Source organism: Erpetoichthys calabaricus, chromosome 5 (assembly GCF_900747795.2).
Source record: "Erpetoichthys calabaricus chromosome 5, fErpCal1.3, whole genome shotgun sequence".
Classification (NCBI taxonomy): Eukaryota; Metazoa; Chordata; class Cladistia; order Polypteriformes; family Polypteridae; genus Erpetoichthys; species Erpetoichthys calabaricus.
In genome coordinates, this window is record NC_041398.2 from 97,226,477 (window position 1) to 97,253,379 (window position 26,903).

A 26,903-nucleotide genomic window follows, 5' to 3' on the forward strand; every position below is an offset into this window, starting at 1 on the left:
ACTATAGGGGAAGCATTCAGTGAATGGATTTGAGTGTCCATGTGCCATTAATACTGAGAATTTTTTCACTGCATTAAAAGGCTGGGTGTCCAAGCACTGCATTTGAAAAGTAAGGTCAACTCTCTGTTAAGGAGCTCTGTTCCTCACGTCACCCAGGGGACAGTGGGCATCTTAATCTGGCCTTGTTTACTGCACTTAGTGACACCAACTGTAGTGATGCCATTGAATTTCAGAAATGTAAGTAAAAATTTCTCACCTAATTTGAAGATGAGAATCGAACAGTGAAAAAAAGGTAACTCCTAAGTACTGATCCCCCTACTCCTCAATCAAAATGCACTTTACAAAGAAAGTGAAATTACAGTATAGCTTCTTTGTGCAAATTTGACTTCTAGGATCGAAGTGCAGTTTGAGAAAGAATTAAATCTGCTTGTTCTAAGCTGCTCCAATTTGACATTAGAATTCTGAGTAAATGTTTATACATTTCTGATTCTTTATACAAAATGTTTACCAGATTTCTTAGATTTTAACATCCTAGTTGGGTAATTATGCAAATACTGTTTGTATTTCTTGCATCTGTTTCCATAAATGTATACATACTGCCTTTGTCTTGCTTTTAATGGAAAACAATCGAACTAAGCCATCGCTTCCTCTTGTATGCACTTCTTCATGTCAATATTGTTTTGATCTCTCATTGCATATTAAATACTTCTCTGGTTCTCTTGGTTATGTTTTGCTGTTTCCTTTGGAAATACTCTTGTTTACAATGAGGGCAAAGTTTTTTTGTTTTTTTTTTTACTTTTGATTTGTTATTGTTTTATATTTGACTTTAATAGGATTTCAATGGTAATCTTTTTTTTTTTTTTCACTACTTCAATTAAAGGCATTTCTGATATGTGGTAATTTTTTTTTTTTTATATATCTTTTAACCAAAGAATGGTTAGGTACCATTTTGAGCACATTGCTCATTTTGGCGTGAAAATATGTTGTAATATTATCCTGGGGTCGGCAGGTTTGTATATTGCAGACTATTGTGTCAACCACTGGATTCCAGTGTAATACAATTTTACACCAGTCAGTCACAAAATTAACACCACTCTCCAGTGAAACTAATAACATTGATTATCTTGTTATAATGGCACATCTTAAGTGGCGGAATATATTAGTCAACAAGTGAAAAGTCAATTCTTGAAGTTGCTGTGTTGGAAGCTAGAAAAATGGGCAAGCATAAGGATCTGAATGACATTGACCAGGATCAAATTGTGATGGCTAAACAACTGGCTCAGACCATCTTCAAAATGGCAAGTCTTGTGGGTTGTTCTCAGTATGCAATAGTTAGTATCTATCAAGCATGGTCAAAGGATGGTCAGCCGATGAACTACAAACATGGTCATGGGTACCCACGGCTCATTGATGTGCATAGGGAGTGAAACTAGCCCTTACGTTTTGATTCCACGGAAGAGGTACTGTAGCACAAGTTACTGAATAACTTAATGCTGGCTTCGAGAGAGAGGTTTCCTAACACACAGTTCATCACAGCTTGCTGCATATGGGGTTTGGTAGCCACAGACTAGTCAGAGTGCCAATACTAACACCTATTTACCTTTGAAAGCACTTACAATGAACACTTGAACATCAGAGCTGGACCATGAAGCAATGGAAGAAGGTGGACTGGTCTGATGAATTATTATTATTATTATTATTATTGATCCTCCACATGATAAAAAAAAACAAGTGTGTGTTTGTTGTATTTACCTGAGAAATAGATAGCAGCAGGATACTCTATGGGTAGAAGGGCAGCTGGAGGTAACCGTGTGATGCTCTGAGCAGTGTTCTGCTGGGAACTTTTGGGTCCTGGCATTCATGTGGATGCTATTTTGACATGTACCACCTGCCTAAAGATTGTTGCAAACCATGTACACCCCATCATTACAATATTATATTTCCTGATGGCAGTGACCTCTTTTACCAAAATAAGGATCCCTGCCACACTGCAAAAAATGATAAGTAATGGTTTGAGGAACATAACAATCAGATCAAGTAGTTGACTTGACCTGCAAATTCCCCAGATCTCAAGTCCAATCCTTGGAGGCCCAGCTTTACAACTGATAGGATTTCAAGGATATTCTGATAAAGTCTTGTTGAGTCCATGCCTCAATGGGTCAGAGCAGTTTTGGTAGCATGATGGAGACCTACTTAATATTGGGCAGTAGGAATTTGCAATGTAACATCTGTGATTATATCTTAATTGTTGTTTTAATGATGAGTGAGCTGAGATTAGAAAATTCAAAAACATGCCTTGAGAGTCCACGCATTCATTGTTTCATTCAACCTAACAGGATAGACTACTGCATATGCGAATGTGAGCACATGGGCGTGCACGGTCAGCAGACCACAAGTTATTAACTTATCATTGCTGCCTAAAAATGAGTGAGCAAACAGCACCAGGGAATAAAACAGCCTCACAATCTACATTGTTGGATCATGGATCATCCTCACTTGCATGGAAGTGAGTTGGCTTTGAAAAGACTGCAATGTGCAAACTATGTTGGAAATCGGTCGCCATTAAAGACAGCTTGGCAACTTACTTGTTTCACTATCTGCAAACTAAACACCATAAAGAATATGAAGAATGTCAAAAGCTTCAAGAGTCAGCTGTCCACAACAGGTTTACGTCACCCAAGGTACAAGCACTAAAACACACTCGTCAAACTTCAGCAGAATCATTCTGCAAAAAAATGCTGTACAACAAGAAAAGCAACAGATGGCATTACATAACAAAAGCCGTCACCAGTTACATTATTAAAGATATGGTGCCAATTCAGGTACTTGAGAGGGATGATTTCAAACAACATTTAAATACTTTTAACCCATAATACACACTGCCTGGCCGAAAATATTTCAGTCAAACAGCTCTGCCTAATTTGTATGATTCATGTCGCCAAACTCTGACACATAAACTGCAGATGGCTTCACATTCTGCCGCAGGAACGAATTTATGGTCAAGCTGAACATCTGAGCCATACCTGTCCTTGACGGTGCATTTCATCAGCAAAACCTGGCAACTGCAAAGCTACTGTTTGGAAACGTCCTGCTTCCCAGAAAACTACACGGGTGACATCATTGCGCAAGGTCTGAAAGATGTGTTGGCATCATGGTCGCTGCAAGAAGACCGCATGGTTTGCATGACAACAGAGGGCAGGGCTAACGTTGTCAGTGTACTACAGATTAACAACTGGAATTGGCTTCCTTATTTTGGACACATGCTGCATATTGTCATTGGTGAGTAATTTGGATTCCTCTATAAAGTGCAATTTAAGTGAAATTGATCTAGTACAGAGCCCCGTAGGTGTGAGGCCAGGAAAAAAAATCTGTTTGCACGAATTATTAGTCCATTAAAATTATTTTTATTTCCATAAGAAATAGGGGTGGGCGGTATGACCAAAATTCTATATCACGGTATTTTTCTAAATTATCCCGGTTTCACGGTATTCAACGGTATTTTTTTCCCATGCATGAGTGGATGTTAACCACATTTTCCACTGCAGTTACTGGCTAAGAATAACCTATTCCACTGTCAAGTGCATTGTACATTGTAAAAAAAAACATTTTAATGTGCGGACAAGTATTAATACAGGTTTGCATGGCCCAATAAAGTGATAGTTTTCAAGGGGGTGGCACTAATGAAGAGAAGGAATCACATTGCATGATAGATGCAGTCAAAATATAGAACCTTTTTATTGACCAAATTTTGCAAAAATTTAAATTATAATTTTGACAACATATTTTCAACTATCCAAAGAGGCATTTAGACTTAGTAAAATATCCAGAAGTGCTTGTCAAAAGTTGTATTGCACTGAACATGTCTTAGAAAAGGAATAAATAGTAAATATTTTTTGTAAAACAACTACACTTTCTGTTAAGGTTAACCATCTCTGTCCACTGACACGTTAAAGTGACTTTTTAAACAACTTTACCATCATTAAACTGCATAATATTTAAACTAATAAATAATAACAATAAAATAAATAATAGTATTATTACTGATAGTTGCACTATTACTTCAAGGCTTCAAGCCCAGGTGCATTACACAGTATTCACCAAATTAAAATAAAATACAATAAAAAGTGCAATCTTGGTGATGACATCTTTACCAACTGAACCATCATTTAGGCAAACTGCATTAATATGGACCTTGCTTCAAGCTAAGCTATATGTATAAATAATAAAACTAAAACTTGCATTTATAATGCTATTTGTGGTATAGCGCTACAGAATCATATTAGGGCCACGGTGAAGAAAAAAATACGGACACGGGGAAGAAAAAATCAAACTATATGTCGAGAATAAAGTCGACATTTCCACTTTATTCTCATAGTTTACTTTATAATTAAAGTAGAATGTCGTAAACTAAACTTCATCCTAAAATCATTGTTTAATTTACTAGATTTTCTCAAACCCCGTCATAAGTTAATGTAGCACATTAAATGCTTTGTGTTAAGTGTTCCCCGACCCAGTTGTTAATCACTACGCTTCTTAAACTGACTTCTCCCGTACTAAGAGGAGATAGCGATCACCGCACAGAATCCATTCACTTCATAAGATTCCTGCTCTCTGAAAATTTAGAATGCTAAGATAAATACCTGATATCATTTTCATGATGAAATGCATTAAAGCAGGTATTAAACATGCACGGTAGTGAGGCGGTAGTGCTGCTCCCTCGCAGTAAGGGGTCCCCAGGTGTATGTTCAGTGTAGAGAACTTTATGGCAGGTGTGACGAGGCTCCAAAAAACTAGATCTATGAATGGCTATCGCACAGGTTTAACTTAAATATTGTGTAAATGTTGGGTTTGTGATCTGGTGGTCGGAAACACTAACACAGAATTCAATGGATGTTCTTCTGAGCAGGCTTTCTTTATTCCACGCGTGCTGTCTCTATCTGACGTACCAAAACCCCAATTCCTATCTTTCATTTTTCTTTCTCCACATAACCAATCACCACACGATAAACGTCTTTGTGAAATTAAAACTAGTTATAAACTTAAACTAGAATTTTAAAAATATCTTCGTTATACATGTTTAATTATGCCATCTATTCAGGGTGGCGCCCATCCCTGAACGAGTCGCCAGCACATCGCAGGGTGAATACGAGCAAAACATACATTAGCAGGGTCAATATAGCATAACAACACCCCACATTCTACGTGACTTTGAAAGGAAACTGAAGTAAACCCACCAGAAAAACATGCAAATGCAAGGCAGGGTACACCCGAGACACCCTTGCTGCAAGGCAGATGTGCAACCTCCACGCCGCGGTGCCCCCACATGTATTAATACATGCTTTAATGCATTTCACCATGAAAATTATATCAAGTATTTATCTTGGCTTTCTAAATGTTCAGAGAGCAGGAATATCATGAAGTGAATGTATTCTGTGCAGCGATAGCTGCCGGGGCCTCTTCTTAGTGCAAGAGGAAGTCAGTTTAAGAAGCTCGGGGAACACTTAAAGCATTTAATGTGCTATATAACTTATGACGGGGTTTGAGAAAATCCAGTAAATTAAATATTCATTTTATGATGAAGTTTAGTTTACGATGTTCTACTTTAATGAAAAAGTACAAGAATAAAGTCAACATGTCGACTTTAATCTTGACATAAATGGCGAGAATAAAGTAGAAATGTTGAGAATAAAATCAACATGTCGACTTTATTCTCGTCATAAGCGTCGAGATTAAAGTCAACATGTCGTCACACTATTACACAGTACCCAGGTACATTACACTGTATTGAAAACAAATAAAACAAGTACAACTTGGCTTGCAGTATTATCCAGTAGTATAGAAACAGTACTCACACATTTGAACATAATGGTCCACATCTGACCTTTTTAAAACCAAAGTATCTCCAGACAACGGACGTGACTCCTTTTTTTTGGCAAAAGTTCTTCTCTGTCATCATGTTCAACTTTATCATCAGCTACAGCTTCAGTTTCGGAATGTTCTCTGTCCATTTTCACCGCGCAATACTTACACTACCACACCTATTTAGCGGTGTAGTCAGTGAAAAAGAGCCCCTATGCAACACCTCTGTGTTTAGTGGTGTAGCAGTGAAAAAGGTCCCCACTTGAATAGTTTCCAGCTGCGCCACGTTCCGAATGTCATTTAGGCAATTTAAACCGGTGTTGCGGTATAAGAAAAATCCATATCATAACAAAAATAAAAAACGGTTTTCGGTATGAACCGGTATACCGCCCAGCACTAGTAAGAAGTACAGTGCATCCGGAAAGTATTCACAGCGCATCACTTTTTCCACGTTTTATTATATTACAGCCTTATTCCAAAATGGATTAAATTCATTTTTTTCCTCAGAATTCTAAACACAACACCCCATAATGACAACGTGAAAAAAGTTTACTTGAGATTTTTGCAAATTTATTAAAAATAAAAAAATTGAGAAAGCACAGGTACATAAGTATTCACAGCCTTTGCCATGAAGCTCAAAATTGAGCTCAGGTGCATCCTGTTTCCCCTGATCATCCTTGATGTTTCTGCAGCTTAATTGGAGTCCACCTGTGGTAAATTCAGTTGATTAGACATGATTTGGAAAGGCACACACCTGTCTATATAAGGTCCCACAGTTGACAGTTCATGTCAGAGCACAAACCAAGCATGAAGTCAAAGGAATTGTCTGTAGACCTCCGAGACAGGATTGTCTCGAGGCACAAATCTGGGGGAGGTTACAGAAAAATTTCTGCTGCTTTGAATGTCCCAATGAGCACAGTGGCCTCCATCATCTGTAAGTGGAAGAAGTTCGAAACCACCAGGACTCTTCCTAGAGCTGGCCGGCCATCTAAACTGAGCGATCGGGGGAGAAGGGCCTTAGTCAGGGAGGTGACCAAGATGGTCACTCTGTCAGAGCTCCAGAGGTCCTCTATGGAGAAAGGAGAACCTTCCAGAAGGACAACCATATCTGCAGCCATCCACCAATCAGGCCTGTATGGTAGAGTGGCCAGACGGAAGCCATCCCTACAGTGAAGCGTGGTGGTGGCAGCATCATGCTGTGGGGATGTTTTTCAGCGGCAGGAACTGGGAGACTAGTCAGGATAAAGGGAAAGATGACTGCAGCAATGTACAGAGACATCCTGGATGAAAACCTGCTCCAGAGCACTCTTGACCTCAGACTGGGGCGACGGTTCATCTTTCAGCAGGACAACGACCCTAAGCACACAGCCAAGATATCAAAGGAGTGGCTTCAGGACAACTCTGTGAATGTCCTTGAGTGGCCCAGCCAGAGCCCAGACTTGAATCCGATTGAACATCTCTGGAGAGATCTTAAAATGGCTGTGCACCGACGCTTCCCATCCAACCTGATGGAGCTTGAGAGGTGTTGCAAAGAGGAATGGGCGAAACTGGTCAAGGATAGGTGTGCCAAGCTTGTGGCATCATATTCAACAAGACCTGAGGCTGTAATTGCTGCCAAAGATGCATCGACAAAGTATTGAGCAAAGGCTGTGAATACATGTGATTTCTCAGTTTTTGTATTTTTAATAAAAAGTAAACTTTTTTCACGTTGTCATTATGGGGTGTTGTGTGTGGAATTCTGAGGAAAAAAATGAATTTAATCCATTTTGGAATAAGGCTGTAACATAACAAAATGTGGAAAAAGTGATGCGCTGTGAATACTTTCTGGGTGCACTGTATATACCTATTGGGTGCATTTTTTTTTTTTGTTTTTGCAAACTATCTTGGTTGGGGGTCCTTGATTCCAAAGCACATTTTTTTTCTTTCATTATTTTAAGCACTCACACAGAACCCTGCATCCCCTCTCATATGACTGCAGAAGTTGAAGCAGGTGATGACATAAGAGAGAGAGAAAAAAAAGTCTTTTGGCAGCTATTTAAAAAAAAAAATCACACAGGAATTCAGTCTCTGCACACTGACATTGAAAAAGAGATAAAGAGCTACTTGATGATACCTGAGGTGGACAGTAATGTAAATCCACGTGGGTGGTGGAAAACACAAGAAGTACATTTCCCCAAATTTGGGATGCAAAAAAATACCTGTGCTTTCCTGCCACAAGCAGCCTTTCTGACAGGGCTTTCAGCACCGGAGGAAATATTATAACATGTAACCATGCTGCTGTGAAGCCAGATGCTGTTTACAAACTGCTGTTTCTGTCACACAACTTGAAGTTTTCTCAGTACAATTTAATAATCATTTTTTGTGATATCTTTGTGCAGTATTGGACAGAACGTAAAATTAGTAATTTGTTTAAAAATGTTATAGGTTTGTTTTTTTTTTTTTTTTTTTTGTATCTTTGTGAAATATATGACAGAATGTGTTTACAAATGCTATAGTTTTTTTCCTGTACAGTATTTGACAGAACTTTGTATTTTTACACTATAGTACAGTATATTTTTGTTCTTTCTTGTATGCTGCATAATTCACCTTTCAGCTGAGCAGTTTGTTTATCCAGACTGTAATGTTCATGCCCCGTAGTTCACTTATGATTAGTAGTTTATTCTCTTTGGATATCTTGTTTACATTAAGTGCAAGTGTCTGTTTAAAATGCTTTCATTATTATAATTTTGTTGGTCTTAGTGCAATTGTTTGTGTAAATCCTGTAGGCCACTTTGAAATGGTTTACTCATACTTGCACTGTTTGACCTCAGTAATACTTGGACTGGTAATTTTAATGTTTTTGTGTTATTTTACTTCAATTTTAAGTAAATAAAAAGCTACAATTAATATCATATTAACAAGACCAAGCTAGATCAGTAAGACTTTTACAAACACGTTTTTAAAGGATGCAAAATATCATCTACTTATTGTTATTGTCAAAATCCCAGAAAACATCAAGATTCAATTTTTGCCAATATCACATACCCCTATTAGGCAGGTGGCTTTAATGTTGTCTGAAATTATGTTTATCCGCCATTATTTTGCAAAAAGTCAAAAGCAAAGTTTGTCAGGACTGAGGTAAGAATGGTCAATTGAATTTGCTGTGTCTCCCTGAGTAAGTAAGAAATGTATGTATGCATTAATTTGGCAGGTACTTTTAGCAGAGGTAATGTGGACATGTAGTGAGAAAGAAAGTACTTTCTGTTTTACAAATGAGTCTGTATTTTAACTTCCTTAGCATTAGACCCCAGTGTCACTCAGGCTGTAAAAAAAAATAAAGCAGTATTAGTTCCGAGCATCACTTACACAACTGTATAGATGTGTGTTGCGTAAGCGTTAGACCCTAGGATTACTTGGACTGTAAAAGTAGCAACAGGGTTAGTGCCGAGTGTTGCTCGGAAAACAGTATAGGCATGTCTTGTGTAAATCGTGTCAATAATACTTGTGCTGTGTGCTGTTAAGAAGCTGATCAGTCTGCAAGGAATCACACTACTATTGTCACTACTATGATGTTTAATTGTGTATTTCATTGCTTTTCAAGATATACCACACAAATGACACATTTTGACAGCATTATGACTTTGTACTTTTAGTGTTTTGCATGTTTTACAGTAGAAAGATGAGATTTAATAAATATGTAATTGTTTTCAAGCCAAAAAATATAACACTTTTTACAAGTTTTTTTGCGAAAAAATGTTAAGGAGGCTGCGATTAATCAAACATGCTGAATATACAAATAGTCAGAAGGAATAAAAAATTGTGAAAATTTAAGTCAAGTCAGTTTTAGACTATATTGTAATGTATGAATTATTTCAAAGTAACTGAAATGAGATATGTTTCTAGTTGATGGTTTTAAAACAAAAAATGACTTTTTTTTTTTTTTCTAAGTTGTCTGTGCTGAACAATCCAGCAAGTAGGTCTTCTTCACACTGTCGTTCATGACTCAATTTTAAACCTACAGCACTTAACAGAGGTATGCCTTTTAATGTGCAAATTTAGAAAGCAGATTTAATTTAATTTTATATTTTGGGTTAAAATTAACCATTTTTTCGTAATATTAATATGTGGTTACTATTATCATTGGCACTTGCATCATAATTCATTTCACAGTTTATTGAGTAAACCTTTAACTTTTCAAAAGTCTTTGGTCTTGACCTGCTCAGCCTGAAAAGATTGCTTCTCATTAACCTAGATCAGTAGGAGTGAAGAACAGGATAGAGAGTTGCCCTGTTCTTCATTTTTAAATAGATAATTGTAGCCGTGGTTTCACAGCATCAACTGTACTTTCCATTCGTTTGTGTGCCTTATGACCAATTCTTTGTTTGTTTTCTGGGTAAATTACTTACCCATGCCAGGGTTATGCAGGTCACATAGTTACCTCTCTTTTTATTTATTTTGGTATGTTCTCTTTCCAGTGTTTGTGTCAATGTACTTCACAGATGGAGGGCTGGGGGCAAGAGTATGAAGGAGACAGAAAAAAATGTTGCTAGTCTTGTCAGGGATACACTGGAAAAATTAAAAAATTTGAAGTACTAAACTTCAGACATAGTGATTAAATAATGCTCATATTGGAAAATGAGTTAATTAAGTAATTGAGTGAATTTTATAATTCTTTGTGCTACTGTTTTTTTTTTTTTTTAGCCGATAACCAATAGCATACTGCTTTAGTTATATCCATTTTTTTTCCAAGTTCCTTTTGTGAGAAGATTTTGTTTTGAAAACTTTAGGACCATATTATGAAAATTACATCATAGTTAACATGCTAAATAAAATACTAAAATTGAAATCTGACTTGGTTTACGACTTGTTAAAACAAAACAAAGAATTTAAATTTACTGTACTGATCGGCAGTATACAAATAAACCTGTATCAGCTTTCTCTTATATTGCCTACTTTTGCCTTGCAGTTTTAAGTATTTTTTTCTAAGAAGATTTGAAATGAGATTTTTTTTCCTTTTTGTAAAGCTTGAGTAATGTGTATGGAATGTTATTTGATTTTAATAAATTCAGTTTAAAATTTGAAATGGCAAACCTAAGTAACAGAAGGTCGTGTTTCATTTTTTGTGGACTGAACTACTTAATTTTGAAGGGTCAGACAGTTAGAGCTTGTGCTGCCTATCTGACATGGCAACTAGAGCCTTCAAGCTTGGTAATGTCATGAGCGCAGCCTATAAAATATCAGATGCTTTCCCCAGTTTTGGTGTAAAATAAAAAAAAGGATGTTAATAAAAAATTTCTCCAAGATTTTCGGAGCTAGAAGAGTACAGTAATCCCTCCTCCATCGCGGGGGTTGCGTTCCAGAGCCACCCGCGAAATAAGAAAATCCGCGAAGTAGAAACCATATGTTTATATGGTTATTTTTATATTGTCATGCTTGGGTCACAGATTTGCGCAGAAACACAGGAGGTTGTAGAGAGACAGGAACGTTATTCAAACACTGCAAACAAACATTTGTCTCTTTTTCAAAAGTTTAAACTGTGCTCCATGACAAGACAGAGATGACAGTTCAGTCTCACAATTAAAAGAATGCAAACATATCTTCCTCTTCAAAGGAGCAAACAATTCAATAGGGCTGTTTGGCTTGTAAGTATGCGAAGCACCGCGGCACAAAGCTGTTGAAGGCGGCAGCTCACACTCCCTCCGTCAGGAGCAGAGAGAGAGAGAGAGAGAGATAGAGAGAGACAGATAAAAAAATCAATACGTGCCCTTTGAGCTTTTAAGTATGCGAAGCACCGTGCAGCATACTTAAAAGCTGCACACAGAAGGTAGCAACGTGAAGATAATCTTTCAGCATTTTTAGACGAGCATCTGTATCGTCTAGGTGTGCAAACAGCCCCCCTGCTCACACCCCCTACGTCAGGATCACAGATAGTCAGCGCAAGAGAGAGAGAAAGAAAAGTAAGCCGGGTAGCTTCTCAGCCATCTGCCAATAGCGTCCCTTGTATGAAATCAACTGGGCAAACCAACTGAGGAAGCATGTACCAGAAATTAAAAGACCCATTGTCCGCAGAAACCCGCGAAGCAGCGAAAAATCCGCGATATATATTTAAATATGCTTACATATAAAATCCGCGATGGAGTGAAGCCGCGAAAGGCGAAGTGCGATATAGCGAGGGATTACTGTATACAAAATGGGCTGGCCTTACCTGGCATACTTTATAACTCAGTTGTATTCCAGTAAGCTCAATACAAGACTATTGACATCTCTGTTCTGCTCTTTTCTAGTGGTTTTCCAGGCATCCGAGCTTACCTCAGTAAATGTTACATAATTAGATATGAGGAAGGTAATGTGATTTTAGTCATTCAAGAAGGGAACTGAATACAGTGGAACCTTGGATCACGAACGTCTCGGTACACGTACAAATCGGTTTACGACCAAAAAAGTTTACCAAACTTTTGCCTTGGTTCATGACCACACACTTGTTATACAAACAAGCCAGTTTCCCTTTCGGTTTGTGCGCACCGATGATTTCTGCACGTGTTGCATTGTTCTCGGTCAGGCGTGCGTGCTTGCACGTGCGTGCGTGCTTTCGCTGTGAAATCTTTGTGCTCTATTTCATTTCCCTTCCAGTTCGTACGCGCCAATTACTGTAGTTAAGCACGTGTTCAGCCTCTCCCTGTTCATTGTTCTCAGTCAGACGTGCGTGCTTTACCTGTGAACTCTTTGTGCTCTACAGTATTTCATGTGCTTTTGCAGTTAACCATGGCTTCTAAGCAAGTGAAGAGTGGTGAGAAGAAAGTTTTGCAGAAAATTGAAATCGAAGTAAAGAAAGAAATTATTGAAAAGTATGAGCGTGGTGGCGTTCATGTTACTGATCTTGCCGCCGAGTACAAGAAGTCAAAATCTACGATTTCGACTATTCTAAAGCAGAAAGAATCTATTAAAGCAGCTGATGTTGCAAAAGGAGTTACAGCGTTAACCAGGCAGAGGCCTCAAGTGCTGGAAGAGGTGGAAAAACTGTTGCTAGTGTGGCTGAACGAGAAGCAACTTGCAGGGGATAATGTAAGTGAGGCGATGTTATGCAAGAAAGCCAGGAAGATTCATGGCGATTTGCTGCAAAACTATCCTTCTACAAGTGGCGAAAGTGAGGAATTTAAAGCCAGTAGATGATGGTTTGAAAAGTTTCGCAAGGGAAGTGGCATTCATAGTGTGGTAAGGCATGGAGAGGCTGCTAGTTCCGATGCTGAAGCTGCGAAAGAATTCGTGAAAAATTTCACAAAATTAGTGGAGGACGAAGGCTACATCCCGCAACAAGTCTTCAACTGGGACGAGACCGGATTGTTCTGGAAGAGGATGCCGAAGAGGACCTACATTACCCAGGAAGAGAAGGCTATGCCTGGCCATAAACCAATGAAGGACAGGTTAACCATTTCGCTGTGTGCTAACGCTAGTGGCAACGTAAAAATCAAACCGCTACTTGTTTACCAATTTGAGAACCCTCGTGCTTTCAAGCAGCACAATGTAAACAAAGCCAGACTGCCTGTGATGTGGAGGGCAAACACGAAGGGGTGGGTCACAAGGACATTGTTTTTGGAATGGCTGAACGAGGCTTTTGCTCCCACCGTGAAGTGATATCTCGAAGAGAATAACCTGCCTAAAAAATGCCTTCTTCTGATGGACAATGCACCGGCACACCCTCCAAATTTGGTTGATGATATGGTCGAGGAGTATGACTTTATTACGGTCGTGTTCCTCCCCCCACAACACGACTCCTCTTCTGCAGCCCATGGACCAGCAGGTTATTTTAAATTTTAAGAAGCTGTACACCAAAGGACTATTCGCCAGGTGTTTCAATGTGACCGAGGAGATGTCTTTGACCCTGAAAGAGTTCTGGAAGAATTATTTTAATATCGTTCATTGCATCGGCCTCATTGATAAAGCCTGGGAAGACGTCATACACTGGACCTTGATCTTGGCCTGGAGGAAACTTTGGCCTGAATGTGTTCCTGAACAAGTTTTAGAAAGCTTTGAGCCTCCTGTTGTGGATGAGATTGTGTCCATGGGCAAGAGCATGGGTCTTGAAGTGGACAATGAGGACATCGAGGAGCTGGTCCTGGATCACAAGGAGGAGCTGACGACGGAGGAACTCGCTGAACTCCAGCAGGACCAGGTTAGGTTGCTCACCGAGGAGCAGTCCTCCAGGGAAGAAGAGGAAAGGGCGGTTATAAAAAGTGATGCGATAAAAGCCATCATGGAAAAATGGAACGAGTGCCAGGATGTTTTCGAAAAGAATCACCCTGACAAAGTGGTTACGAACAGAGTGATAAACATGATGAATGACAATGTCGTATCGCATTTCCGAAAAATTTTAATGCATAGCAAAAGGCAAGTCACATTAGACCGCTATTTCGTGAAGTCTGATCCACCAGCTAAACAGCTAAAAACACCAGAAACCCAAGAAATCACAGAGAAAACACCTGAAGGAGAACATCTCTCCATCACGGAGCCGGACTCTCCCTCAAAACTGTAACCTCCTCTCCACTTTGTTCTTCCTCATGTCCTTCATGTCAGAACTCGACTCATGCAAGGTGAGTTTTCTTGGTGGTTTATGGTTAGTTTTTGTATTATGGATTTTTCAAATGTTCATTTTTCAGTTTGTAGCGTGAATTGTTGCAATGTTACTTTTCTTGGTTGTTTATTAAATTTTTCAAATGTTCATTTTTTTCCCCTGTGCTTAAAACTCATTAAATAAAAGTTTACATAGCGATCGGGTTGTAAGGCTATTAGCGTGAACTCTTGCAATGTTACTTTCTTGGTTGCTTATGGTTGGCTTTTAAATAAAGTTCGGATTTGTTCAAATGTTCCTTTTTTTCCCCTGTGCTTAAAATTCATTTAAAAAGAGTGTTTACAGCAATTGGGTCGCAAGGCTATTAGCGTGAATTCCTGCAATGTTACTTTCTTGTTGGTTTATGGTTGGTTTTTAAATAAAGTTCGGATTTGTTCAAATGTTCCTTTTTTCCCTGTGCTTAAAACTCATAAAAACAAAAAAAAAGTGTTTACAGCGATCGGGTCATATAGCGTGAACTCTTGCAATGTTAGTTTTCTCTGTTGTTCAAGGTTTTCTCAGTGTTATTCAATGTTTTTACATTTAGTTTACTATTATGCTGTGCATTCTATGGTTTAATTAACTATGTTTGTGCTTAAAAACTTAAAAAAAATATATATATATTTACATACAGTTCGTATGGTCTGGAATGGATTAATTGTATTTGCATACAGTCCTATGGGGGAAATTGCTTCGGTTTACGACCAGAGTTTTGGAACGAATTGTGGTCGTGAACTGAGGTTCCACTGTATTGTTTTTGTTATATATACTGTAAGTAATAAAGTGTGTTGTCCTAGATACGGTATTCATCAGTAAATTCTGAGATGAGACCGCATTAAAAACTTAAAACACTTATTTCTCTGTTCAAGGTCTAGTAAAACCATTGGGTGTTTCTCAGGTTTTAAGCTAGAAAAGTGTTTTGTCAAGCATGCAGTAAGTACATTTTCACGTTTGACACACCAATGTCCATGCTCTAGAACTCATCAAAGATTTGGGAATCAAGCTAAAAATAAAAATGCTGTTTTTCTGTAAAGAAAGTAGCTTGGGTGACACACAGCTGAGAAGTTTTGGGGAAGAAGGCAAAGCATTTGGGTCAGGGACAAGGATATCCTGTGATTTTATGGAGGAAGCTGAGTTTTAGGGAAAGGTTAACAAGCAGTAACCTGCCTATTTGGAATCTCCCTGTCTAATGTGTGGGTCTGCTGCTTCATATTTTAAAATTCATTAAATTTATTTATATCAATGTTTAAGGGTGCAATAAGCTTTTGCTCTTGTAAGCCACCCCTATTCTCAGCAACGTCTGAATATACTGATGGAACAGAGTTCAGAGAGCAATAGCAGGCATATCTGAAAAGGGGGATGGGGCAAAAAAATCTAAAAATCAAAGTGGCAAACATGGTGTAAATTATTTAATATTCTTATAAATTCTCAGCCATGCTTTGTTTGCCTTGTTAAACTGCCCTTTTCTAACTTTCTGCATTTGCATAATTTTATAGGTACCAGGAGCCTCATGTATAAACGGGCACGTTCGCATAAAAATATTGCGTACGCCTGTTTCCATGCTCATTTGTATAAAAATAAACTTGGCATAAAGCCACACACATTCCTACACCGGTTCCCTGCCTTGCTTATGCCCGTTTTCTGCTTGGTTTTGCAAACTGGCGGCACCCAGTGTCAAAGCAGTGCTACTGTTACTGTGTGGTTTCCCTTTCTTTTTTAGATTCACATCCCTGACGCAGCTTTATTAAATACACTGAAATTAATCGCATATCGTTTATAAATTTAAGGCATCTGATTGTAATCAACCTGTAACAATATAATGGTCCACGGAATGGCCAAACTATTCCAAACACTATAGCAGCTTTAGTGTTATTACGCTCAGTGCACCACTCAGAGTATTTTAAACCATTGTATCTGAGTGTGGAATCACAGCTGTACAGCAGCTAATTGGAAAGCTCTACGGTGGGTTGTGAGCGCAGAGGATTATTTGGATATAGCATCTACCCTGGAGAACATTTATAGCACATGCTGTCTCAGCATTGCGCACAGTCTATTTGAATTTCTCCTATTTGGCAAATGCTTCAGAGCCTTTTACTGCACAAACTGCGAGGTTCATCCCAAGACCTATAAACACACTCAATCAGTCCATCAAGTGCTCCTGGTAGAACTGTTTGTACTTAGAATTACAATTACCTCCCTGTAAATTTGCGCTACAGTTGTAATATTGCACCTGAGCCACTTTAATGAACCATTTCCACTATCTTACACTATATGTACATGTATATTGTGCTTCTGTTTTCATATTGAGCATTTTTCATTGTTTTTTATCTTATTATTATTATTGTTATTTTACAGGAAAATAAGTTTATGGAGGATTTGCATAGTGAATCTCATTATACCATACAATAACAATAAAGGAATTCAATTCAATAGAAGAGGGTGACGACTTGTTTCTAAGTCGATTTAGATTTCCAAGAGCTATCTACTTGGAGCTGTTGATATCATTTTTAAGATGAAATGCATTCAAGTATGTATATTACATTATACAGATGGATTTTTACCTTCATTTAAATAATGTGTACTGTTAATAATTAAACTTGTGGGCACGATGGCGCAGTGGTAGTGATGAGCTGGCACCCTTCCCAGAGATTGGTCTACCTCGCACTGTATGCTTGCTGGGAATGGATGGATAGGTGGATGGAATAATGAAACATGTATAATGAAGATATTTCAATGTTCCTTAAAAGTTTTGAAGAATCGGCATTCTAAGCTTACAGATGGTCTAATATTTATTAAAGAGCTTATTGTATGGCGATTGGTTACGTGGAGAAAGAAGAGGAAGGACAGGATTTGGGGGTTGGTACGTTTGAAAGAGACAGTACTGCTGCATTAAATTATTTCATCAAGGGCCCCACATGTACCAGCAAGCATCTTGAGGGAGGCAGGAACAATCTCTGGACGGGGCGCCCACTCATTGCTGCCACTGCGCCACCGTGCCCCCATGTTGAATACATGCTTTAATTCATTTCATCATGTAAATGATATCAAGCATACATCTTAGTATTTAAATTGTTTGGGGAGCTGTAATATGAATGTAATGTATTCTATGTCCTGTTGACGTAAGAGGAAGCCCATTTAAGAAGCACGTAATGATTAACACACGTAGAGCATATAGAAAAATACATACAATACGAAGCATTTAATGTGCTACTTTAGTTACGATGGGATTGGAGAAATTCTAGTAAATTTCATATTGTTGTTAACTAAATTTACGATGTTCTACTTTAATGACAAAACAAACTAAGAGATTAAAATGGATATTTTGACATTTTATTTCACTGAGTCCTTATTTTTTTCTTTTCTCTGTGCCCTAATACACTTCTGTATGACACTCAGATGTTGGGCAGCGACTTTGATATCTGACCACCTCTTTTTTTATTTTGAGCACTGTACGACTTTCTGAATTGGAACTTCTGAGTTTCTCCGCCACTCTGTATCACTTGATCAACTTTCTTGTTTATACCACTGCTTTAGCCACCAAATAGTATGTTTTTCCTTGCCTCCACTTTGCATTTGCTGAAATTCTGTTTTTTCACATGCTTTTGCCATTGTCTTTTAACCAAACACCGAACAGGGAAGGTGACATTTATATTGTTTTCATATTAAAATATGCAGAATTTTAGGAGGAGACAGGGTGGGACAGCAGGCGTGTTCACATGCGTTACTTTTCATACTAACCGGGATTTATGGAGCAGAAGTGTGTGGAAGTTGGCTTATTCGCGGTTTGGTGATATGAAATTTTTTTACGCCGTGGTTCAGTGTGACGTTATGCATGAGGCCCCATATGTTTAAAAAGTTTACATCATTTTGATATAATTGAAAAAAATGTATTTATGGATGGATTGGGCCAGAGAAAACTTACACCTGGGCTTGTAATCGATGATCCTGGCCTTAGCAGTTTCAAAAGTCCAAAGGGCAGGACATGCTATTGCCAGTGTTCACTTAAAAAGCGTTGCACAGCAGTGTGCAGAGGCAGGTCATTTTTGAAATCTAAACAGCAATGCCTAGATGGGGTGCTCTAGTGGGCCTATAAACCAATAAGAAAGAAGCATGACCCATTTAGGGCGCTAAATGTGTTTTTGGGAGACCCTTTTTGTTTGTTTAATAAATATTTTGTGTCGTGAATCATGTTTTTGAGTTTATCAGAGTTTTATATTTCGAAAAACTTAATTTTGGAACTTTTTTATATATGTTTGAATTTTGTTTTTGTCATTCTTTTTAAAGTTCTATGGGAAGATAACAATTGCCTGGTTCCTACAGCCCTACCCTACACAGGAGCTAATAAACTGCAGTGCAGCAGCGGTGTAAACTGCTTTTTCCAAAATACAGATTGAGCCAACAAATAAGTTCTTTTTGAAAGTTTTATTTTGGTTTTCTGGTATTGGCTTCTACTCTTTTGCTTTGATTCAGTCTTTTTTTTTGGCATTTTGTTTCTAGTTATCAAATCATCTTTTTTTTTTTTTTTTGAACCTGACAGCAACTGCAATTAATCCTTCAGTTTACAAAGATTTCACTGCTGAGAAAAGTTTATTTTGCATTCTCTTGATGAGATCCTCAACTCTGGGTATCAGGTAGGCATCAAACTATGAGAAGTAATTGAGTCTTCTGAAGTTTTTATAGGGGTATTAGTGGTGCTTTCTGAAGCCTAAGGATGTTTCCTGTGTGGAATGGACTTATTGATCAATTAACCATTTCCCAAGACTATACAGTTTCACATATTCTTAAGGGAGTTGCCATTTCACTGTTCCCTTTTAAATAAAGCAGAAAACTTTCTGTACTGAAAAAACTGTTCTTACAGGAAATCTGCACTTCTGTTTTCCACCTCATTCTGATCACTGGGACTACAAGCTAGTCCAGGGCCATTCTGTATCATCCTGAATGGTGTCTCCTTGGAAGGCCACCCTTTTCAAGCTCCACTTAGCCATCAAGAATACCTCTGCATTAGTATTATTGGAAATAAAATGCTTACTGATTTTATTTTCAGAACAGTCTCTTCCTAGGATAATGCCATCTAAGAAGTTAAGGCAAAACACCCTTTTAACATAACTTTTTGGTTAGATTAAATGTCATCACTACATGAATGGAGTGATAGGATGGATCTTGACTGTATGCATGCAGGGGTGTCCTTGTGCCTTAAATATTGTTTTTGCTATATAAAGTATGAGGCAACGATGGAAATGTTACTTCCTGAGTTGAATAAGCCCGTTAATTTTAAAGCCATTCACTATCATAACCTGACATTGGTAGTTAGAGACGTGAGCACAGCCAACTTAAAATATCAATTCCTTCTGGTCCAGGGACATTTCGTGTGCTTGTACATGTGTGGGCAGTTGACATTTGTATGAGTGGTCTCACCACAGTGAAAACATCTTGTGTTCTTGTGGCTGATAAACAGGATCCCTTTTTTCCTCAATGACTCTTCAGGTACTCTGTGCTGGGAACCAAGCCTTCTATCCTTTCAAATACCTGGTTCTCATCTCTCTCTTTCCAGTTTCTAACATTTTTATCTCTGTCTCTAAGTTCAATTAATTCCACCAGTTTCCAGGGGTGTCACTGAATTGATCAGGCCACGTAATTAAGGAGAGTAAGCAAGGAGGTAGTCGGCTATAACTAACTGTACAAACTGTGCCCTGGAGGTTTCAGTAGACTTCTATCTGATTGTTTATAGTATTTTATTGCCAGTTTTTGTACTTTTTGACTTTCATGGTCTGGGTCATCCCATAGTGGGTGTCATTTTTGGTATGCTGTTCTTCTAGATCATAGTTGACTCTTAGCAGCACCTCACGTGTGCAAAAGTGGACTAAAAGTACTGGGTAAGTGATCTCTTGAATGCCAAAAGGTATACTTTGACATCCTCCTTGGAGTGGAGTCATTACTTCTCCTTTTGTAGTTGTTTATTCACTGCTCTCCATGAATCTGCCTCAATAAGCATAACAATAATTTGCATACATGCAATATTTACACTTTAGACACTGGAGGCTAACAGCTTGGAATTTGATTAAGCAAATGTGAAAATGAAAACTAACAGCAGTTGGACAGCTAGTGCACTGTCTCCAGGTAAAGGACAGGCTGTGGTGAATGGTAAGAGTGAACCTAATTCTAATTACACTATTTATATAATATGTTAGTATTGAAGGTGTGGTAGTTATTTATATGGTTTCTGTTAATACAATATTTGAAGGATGCTTTACTAGTTAAGATATGTTACTAATTCACAGGTTTTCTGTATAATATCAAGGCTTGTGTATCTAATGTTACATGGTATTGATCAGTTTGAGCATGTTGAATGTAGCTAGACTCAAAAATACAGTGTCATATATTGAACGAGAGGTAATGAGCGAAACCTATTACTTGTTACAATATCAGTATATCAAAGAACTAATTTTGTCATGTATATTAGAGTGAATAAAAAGGATAGATCACAGCTTGTGTAATTTTGGGATTGCATTGCACCTGCCAAAACCAAACTAAGTTATAATAAGCACTTGTACTATGCAGTATATTCATACACAGTAGGGATATCACAATGCTAATACCAGTGAAAATTTATGATACTCGTTACTTTGCCATACCAGTGCAAAAATAGAAATTCCATTCAGTGGCTTTTTTTAAAAGTACAGGGTGAGCCAAAATGAAGTACCACATTTCTGAAGTTCATTGCGCGATGTAGAGGCAGCCTTCCTCCTAACGGGTGACTTCCCAAATCGGAAAACAGTTCCTCAGTGGGTGGCTAAATTTAGACAGATGGGTACAACATTGAACAGAAAATCTCCAGGCCGTCCTTGGACTGTATGAAAGCCTGAAAACATCCAAGCTGTAAGGTAATCAATTTTGCAGTCTCCTAGATGCCTAGTCTCCTTAGGCATTTCCAACACATCTTTGAGGAGGATTTTGCATGAGGACCTTAATTTCCACCCATACAAAATGATGGTAGTGCAGGAACTGACCGAGAGAGACTGTGAGAGCTGTAGGGTGTTGTGCACGAACATTCTGCAAACCATTCATCGAGATGCCATCATCATGTGTAGCAACGAGTCACATTTCCATTTGAATGGTTGCGTAAATAAGCAAAACTTTTGTTATTGGGCAGAAACCAATTCTCGTGAACTTCATCAGAAACCCCTACACAGTGGGTGTGTTATAGTTTGGTGTGCCGTTGCAGAATTTGGCAGTGTAGGCCCTTACTTTTTTGAGGGGGGGGGAGCAATGGTCACTGTCAATTTAGAACGTTACATTGAAATGCTAGAGAACTTTTTGCGGCCCCAACTGGAAGAAATGGATGTGGTGGATGCCTGGTTTCAACAGGATGGTGCATCAGCTCATATGGCGTGGATCAATGCAAGTTTTGTAGGAGATGTTTCCGGGGAAGCTGATCTCCCTGAGCAGCGATGTCAAGTGACCTTCATGTTCGATTGATTTTGCTCCATGTGATTTCTTCTTGTGGGGCTATCTCAAGTTGAAGGTATACACACACCAACCTCAAAACCTTGAAGCCCTCAAGGACACTGTTCACCACAAATTCGCCACTATTCCCCTTGAAATGGCCAAATAAGTCATGCGAGCATTCAGAAGTCGTCTTGAAGAGTGTATCGCTAATGATGATCACCACATTGAAGACATAATTTTTAAAATAAGTGAAAAAAATCTATTTTATATTTCCTTTCTTGTATCTTAATGAAATTTATTTTATCTTGTAGTATTTTTGTAGAATAAATGTTTGAAATGTGGTACTTCTTTTTGGCTCACCCTGTACTCCCATTTATTGAACTGAACAATGTTATGCCTTTTTCTGTAATACAGTATTAAATATGTAAATACTAACAGTAACAATAGCTTTAAAATACCCATACAGTGCATCCGGAAAGTATTCACAGCGCATCACTTTTTCCACATTTTGTTATTTTACAGCCTTATTCCAAAATGTATTAAATTCATTTTTTCCTCAGAATTCTACACACAACACCCCATAATGACCCCATAATGTGCACATTCTAAATTTATTCTCTGACATTTTCTGCCCTATAACCGAAAACTACTGCTTAAAATTCATATTAAATAAAAATGAAAACTTTTTTATTTATGTACTGCTGAATTAGTGAATTTCAAGCTAATTCCATGTATTTCCTTTTAAGCCAACTCTTTAAAATTGTTTTTATAACATGTTTTTGAAGTTTGATTTGTCAGTGAACCAATCAGTTAGATTTATAGTATCTGTTCTTGTAAGATTTATATTTGAATAATTAGATGGTTAAAATATTACAAAAAGTAATATTTAACAGATTTAAATTAATTAATATTTCAAATGTCAGAAACTCATGTTTTAATTTTCCAAATCCATCATTTTTTACATTTGTTCCAATTTTAACACTTCCTGTTTCAAATGAAATTGTCAGTTTTGTATTAATCATTTTTTCTCAGACCTCCTGTTAAATAGCCTTGCATGAGTGATCAAAAGTTGTTATTTCTTAAGACTGTGTACTAATCCAGGATTAGGAGATTAGTTGGGCTATCATTACCAGTACTCAATAAATGTATAACTGTGAGAAGCAATACATTATTCAACATGCCATTCAAATATATGGTATGTGTGTTTTACCTTACAGTTTACACTAATGAATAGTAAATGGTTTACCTTCAAAAGCCAAAATGAATGACATAAATTCAGTATTTGCAGCTTTGCTTTTAGCAATAAAGTATGCTGTTTTGCTTGTCCTATTAACTTCATGTTTTTGCAATTACACGTCTCTGTTAACCTAGTACAATGATATGATTGCAGAGATGTGCCTTGTCATTTGAAGCACTGAAACACTGAATACACTTTATTTTTTTGGTATTAACACATTGAGCTGCTTATGTCATTGCCGGTCCAGACATGTCAGATAGCCACTTCATTTAAATCTTTTGTCGATGTCTACTTGCAATGTCAGTCTTCCCACATCATCCCACAGTCCTAATTGCATAACAGTGGATGTGTGTGAGGCCCCCTCTCCTCAATCCATGACATGGAACTGAATGCAAACTGGATGGAATGCTTGGACTGATGGACATCTGTAGAAGTACTCATTACAATCACTGAATGAATGTGAAGCATCTGTTAATTTCTTGGGACTGTGAAGAACACTATTTAAAGAGGTTACACTCATTATCCTTTTATCTCTTCTTACAAAGGTGTGTCAATATAGGTTTAACAGGACTACACCTCATTTGAGAAGTAACTTTATTTGCACAAATCTGTTTCTGAAATAATTTCATACTGGGATAAAGATGAGCCTGTTTGTGTATAATTAGCTTTTTTTTAAAATTTTTTTTGGAATAACAAGTACAATTACTGTACTTGTTACCTGAAATTCTCTTGTGCGAACACAAAAGAATTTCCAGACATGACCTTTGCTGTTTTTCTTTTCAGCATGTATTGATGTGGTGCTGTATCATCAACTCTGAGAGCCATTTTTATATGTGGTATATGTGGCATTTTTACTCAGTTTACTCCAAAAGGCACAATAATGCATGATATAATTTGTCTACTTTCAGTCACACATGAATGCAGTATCAACTTCCTCGGTACTACTGATAGTGTAGAAAAAAAGCTGGTACTGTTTCATTTTTTGGAACTTTAGTACCGAAGTAGCAGTTTGTGACATCCCTGATACACAGTATGTATGTGAATGTGTATATGCATGATATGTGTGTGTGTATATATACTGTACGTATATATGACAAAGATTTAAACAACAACAATTCAAAGCAGTACAGGTATATGAAAGATGCAGGGCCTGAAACACACAGAAACTGAATATAAAACTTTATAGACTAACGAAATAGCTTTTTAAAAAAGTCTAAAGTTTAATGAAAGTATAAATGAAAGTACCAGATGATCATATTGATCCTTATATGATATATAGTTATGGACATTTTATATTGTATTTTTTGATGTTCATATTAGTTGTGTTTTTAAGTATAAGTAGCATTCATTTGTATTTAACTGTTTCTTTTAGACTTCATTGGCGATGCGATTCGCACAAGAAGCATTTGGGAAACAGTACAAGCAAACAATAGGTCTGGATTTTTTTCTTAAACGAATATCATTGCCAGGTAAATATACTTATTATCTTCTTCATCTAATATTTTAAGTTTTCTTGATACTTGTATTCCCACGTGATTTTTTTTTTTTAAATAACAGTATTGATTCCATATGAAGTTTTATTAATTTTAAGAAAACTTTTTTAATGTCTTGTAGACTGTCAGTAAAGAATTATTTTTTAATTGTGTAGTCACAAAGCAAGAGCTTCTGCATTACAGGTATGGATGGGGTATGTCTTTCATTATCTAGTTGGGATACAGTTTAACAAACAACAGGCTTAAATGAACCACACTAGAATGTTAAGTTGTAAAAGCTACCCATCTATTCATCCATTCATTTTATAAACTCAGTGCTCTGTTTTTTTATTTTTTTGATTTGAATTATTGTTTTAATACTTCTTCACAAATCTATATATATATGTCAATGTTTGTGTGTGTATGTATATATGTTCCAGCATCACTTCTGAACGGTTGGAGTGATTTTCATGAAACTTGGTAGACCTGTTTCTCATTGGTTGACTAAAAATACTGTAAGGTGAAATCAACCATAACCCACCCCCTTCTGAGTAGGGTGGGGGGGTTATCATGCGGTTTTGTATGCAAGTTATCATCCAGTTGACACTCGGAACAACCACCAGAAGGCGAACTGGAGGTGACTGCCAGCATTCTTTGTTTGATCACCAATGTGTGCCTGTTGCTTTTGAAATTAAATAGAGTTGGCCAGGTTGCCATCTCAACTATTTTTGGGACTCATTCCGTCTTTGTGACTTGAGCCGCCATGTATAATATATGTATATATATCTGGTGTGCTCCATAAAAGCAACCAAGTTTTACCATGAAAAATCCGTAGTATTATTTGTTTGTCATTTAATGTTTGTTTTTGTCAACTATATTTTCATCTTGCATTATTCTTATTGTGACAATGTTGTAGTGGTACTACCTAGTAATAATATTAATTTAATTGACGTTTTTTACATTAAAAATTCTGCATGTAAAAACGAATTACTACACCACAGAAAAAAAATGAATCTGTCAAAAAACCTTAAAAAAGGCTTCGCTTTTTCCATAATTTTTACACTACTTGAACGTATACTGCGATTATATTTTGATTAAAATAGGCTATCTATTAAATTATATATAAGATAAGTAAGCAATTTTATTTTTTGTCTACCATAAACATCCTATATTTATTTTGTAGATTCAGTGGCTCTCTTTGCGATTTTTTGTTAAATTATTAACATGTCATTTGTTTCGCAACATCATAACTAACATGTTGGTGTTACAATTTTTTTGTAAAAAAGAAATAGGATTTTTTTTTAATACATTTATAATCAAAAAACTAATTTAATTAAGTTATCAAAATTGAAGGTAAAGTAAAAACCAAATATAGCAATGATATTTAACTTTGTGATACAAACACAGACCAGACATCATAAAAAGGTTTGGGGCAGCCACCCGTATAATATCCCTGGCTGCAAAAGGTTTTTAAATTGACAGAAATGTTTGCAATACTGAGTCCAAAACAGAACTGTTTTTGTTGGTGGTAAGATAGTGGCTTTAAAGGCCCATATAGAAAGCAATGTCATCGAGGGGGCTGGGCCCAGAAGTGATGTCATCGAGGGGGCCAGACCCGGAAGTGACATCATCGAGGGCCCCCAGAGTCGGAAGTGACATCTTCTGAGGTACTGGAACCTGGCAGGATTTCTCGGGAATGGTCTGCAGGAAACTAAGAAAGACCGTTAGTGCACCCTGCCGCCACCTGGTTGGTTGTGGTATTACCTTTACTTAAGCCCTTCAGCTGCCTCCTACTTGCAACCCCCCTTAGCCCAGACCCATCGGGCCGGGTGACCTGCACCGAGAGGTCGTGAGCATGAGAGAGGGCATCAGCATTGGTATGGAGAGAGCCCTTACGATGAATGAGAGAAAACTTGTAAGGTTGTAGGTCAAGAAACCACCTCGTGACCCATGGATTCGACTCTTTGTGAAGTGCCATCCACTGTAAAGGAGCATGATCCGACACAAGAGTGAACTGTCGGCCCAACAGGTAGTACCTCAACTGCGTAATCGCCCATTTAATCGCCATGGCTTCCCTTTCCACTGCCACATACCTGGTCTCTCGATCCAGCAGTTTCCGGCTCCAGTACATGATGGGGTATTCAACACCATCGACACTTTGGCTCAACACAGCACAGAGGCCTGTGTCCGAAGCGTCCATCTGGAGAATGAACGGGAGAGAAAAATTAGGAGCTATCAATACTGGTGCTGAAGTAAGAGCCTGTTTTAAGTCACAGAACGCAGCTTCTGTCTTGTCAGTCCATAC

General features: G+C 37.7%; 1 protein-coding gene across 2 annotated transcripts in view; it reads left to right on the forward strand.

Moving 5' to 3' along the window:
- Positions 1-26,903, forward strand: part of rab28 (RAB28, member RAS oncogene family) — a 214,408-nt gene that overhangs the window by 35,511 nt on the left and 151,994 nt on the right. For both annotated transcript variants that reach the window (XM_051928656.1, XM_028801812.2), the window contains exon 2: positions 24,499-24,595. In XM_051928656.1, coding sequence (XP_051784616.1) covers positions 24,499-24,595 — 97 coding nt within the window. The remainder of the gene's footprint in view (positions 1-24,498; positions 24,596-26,903) is intronic.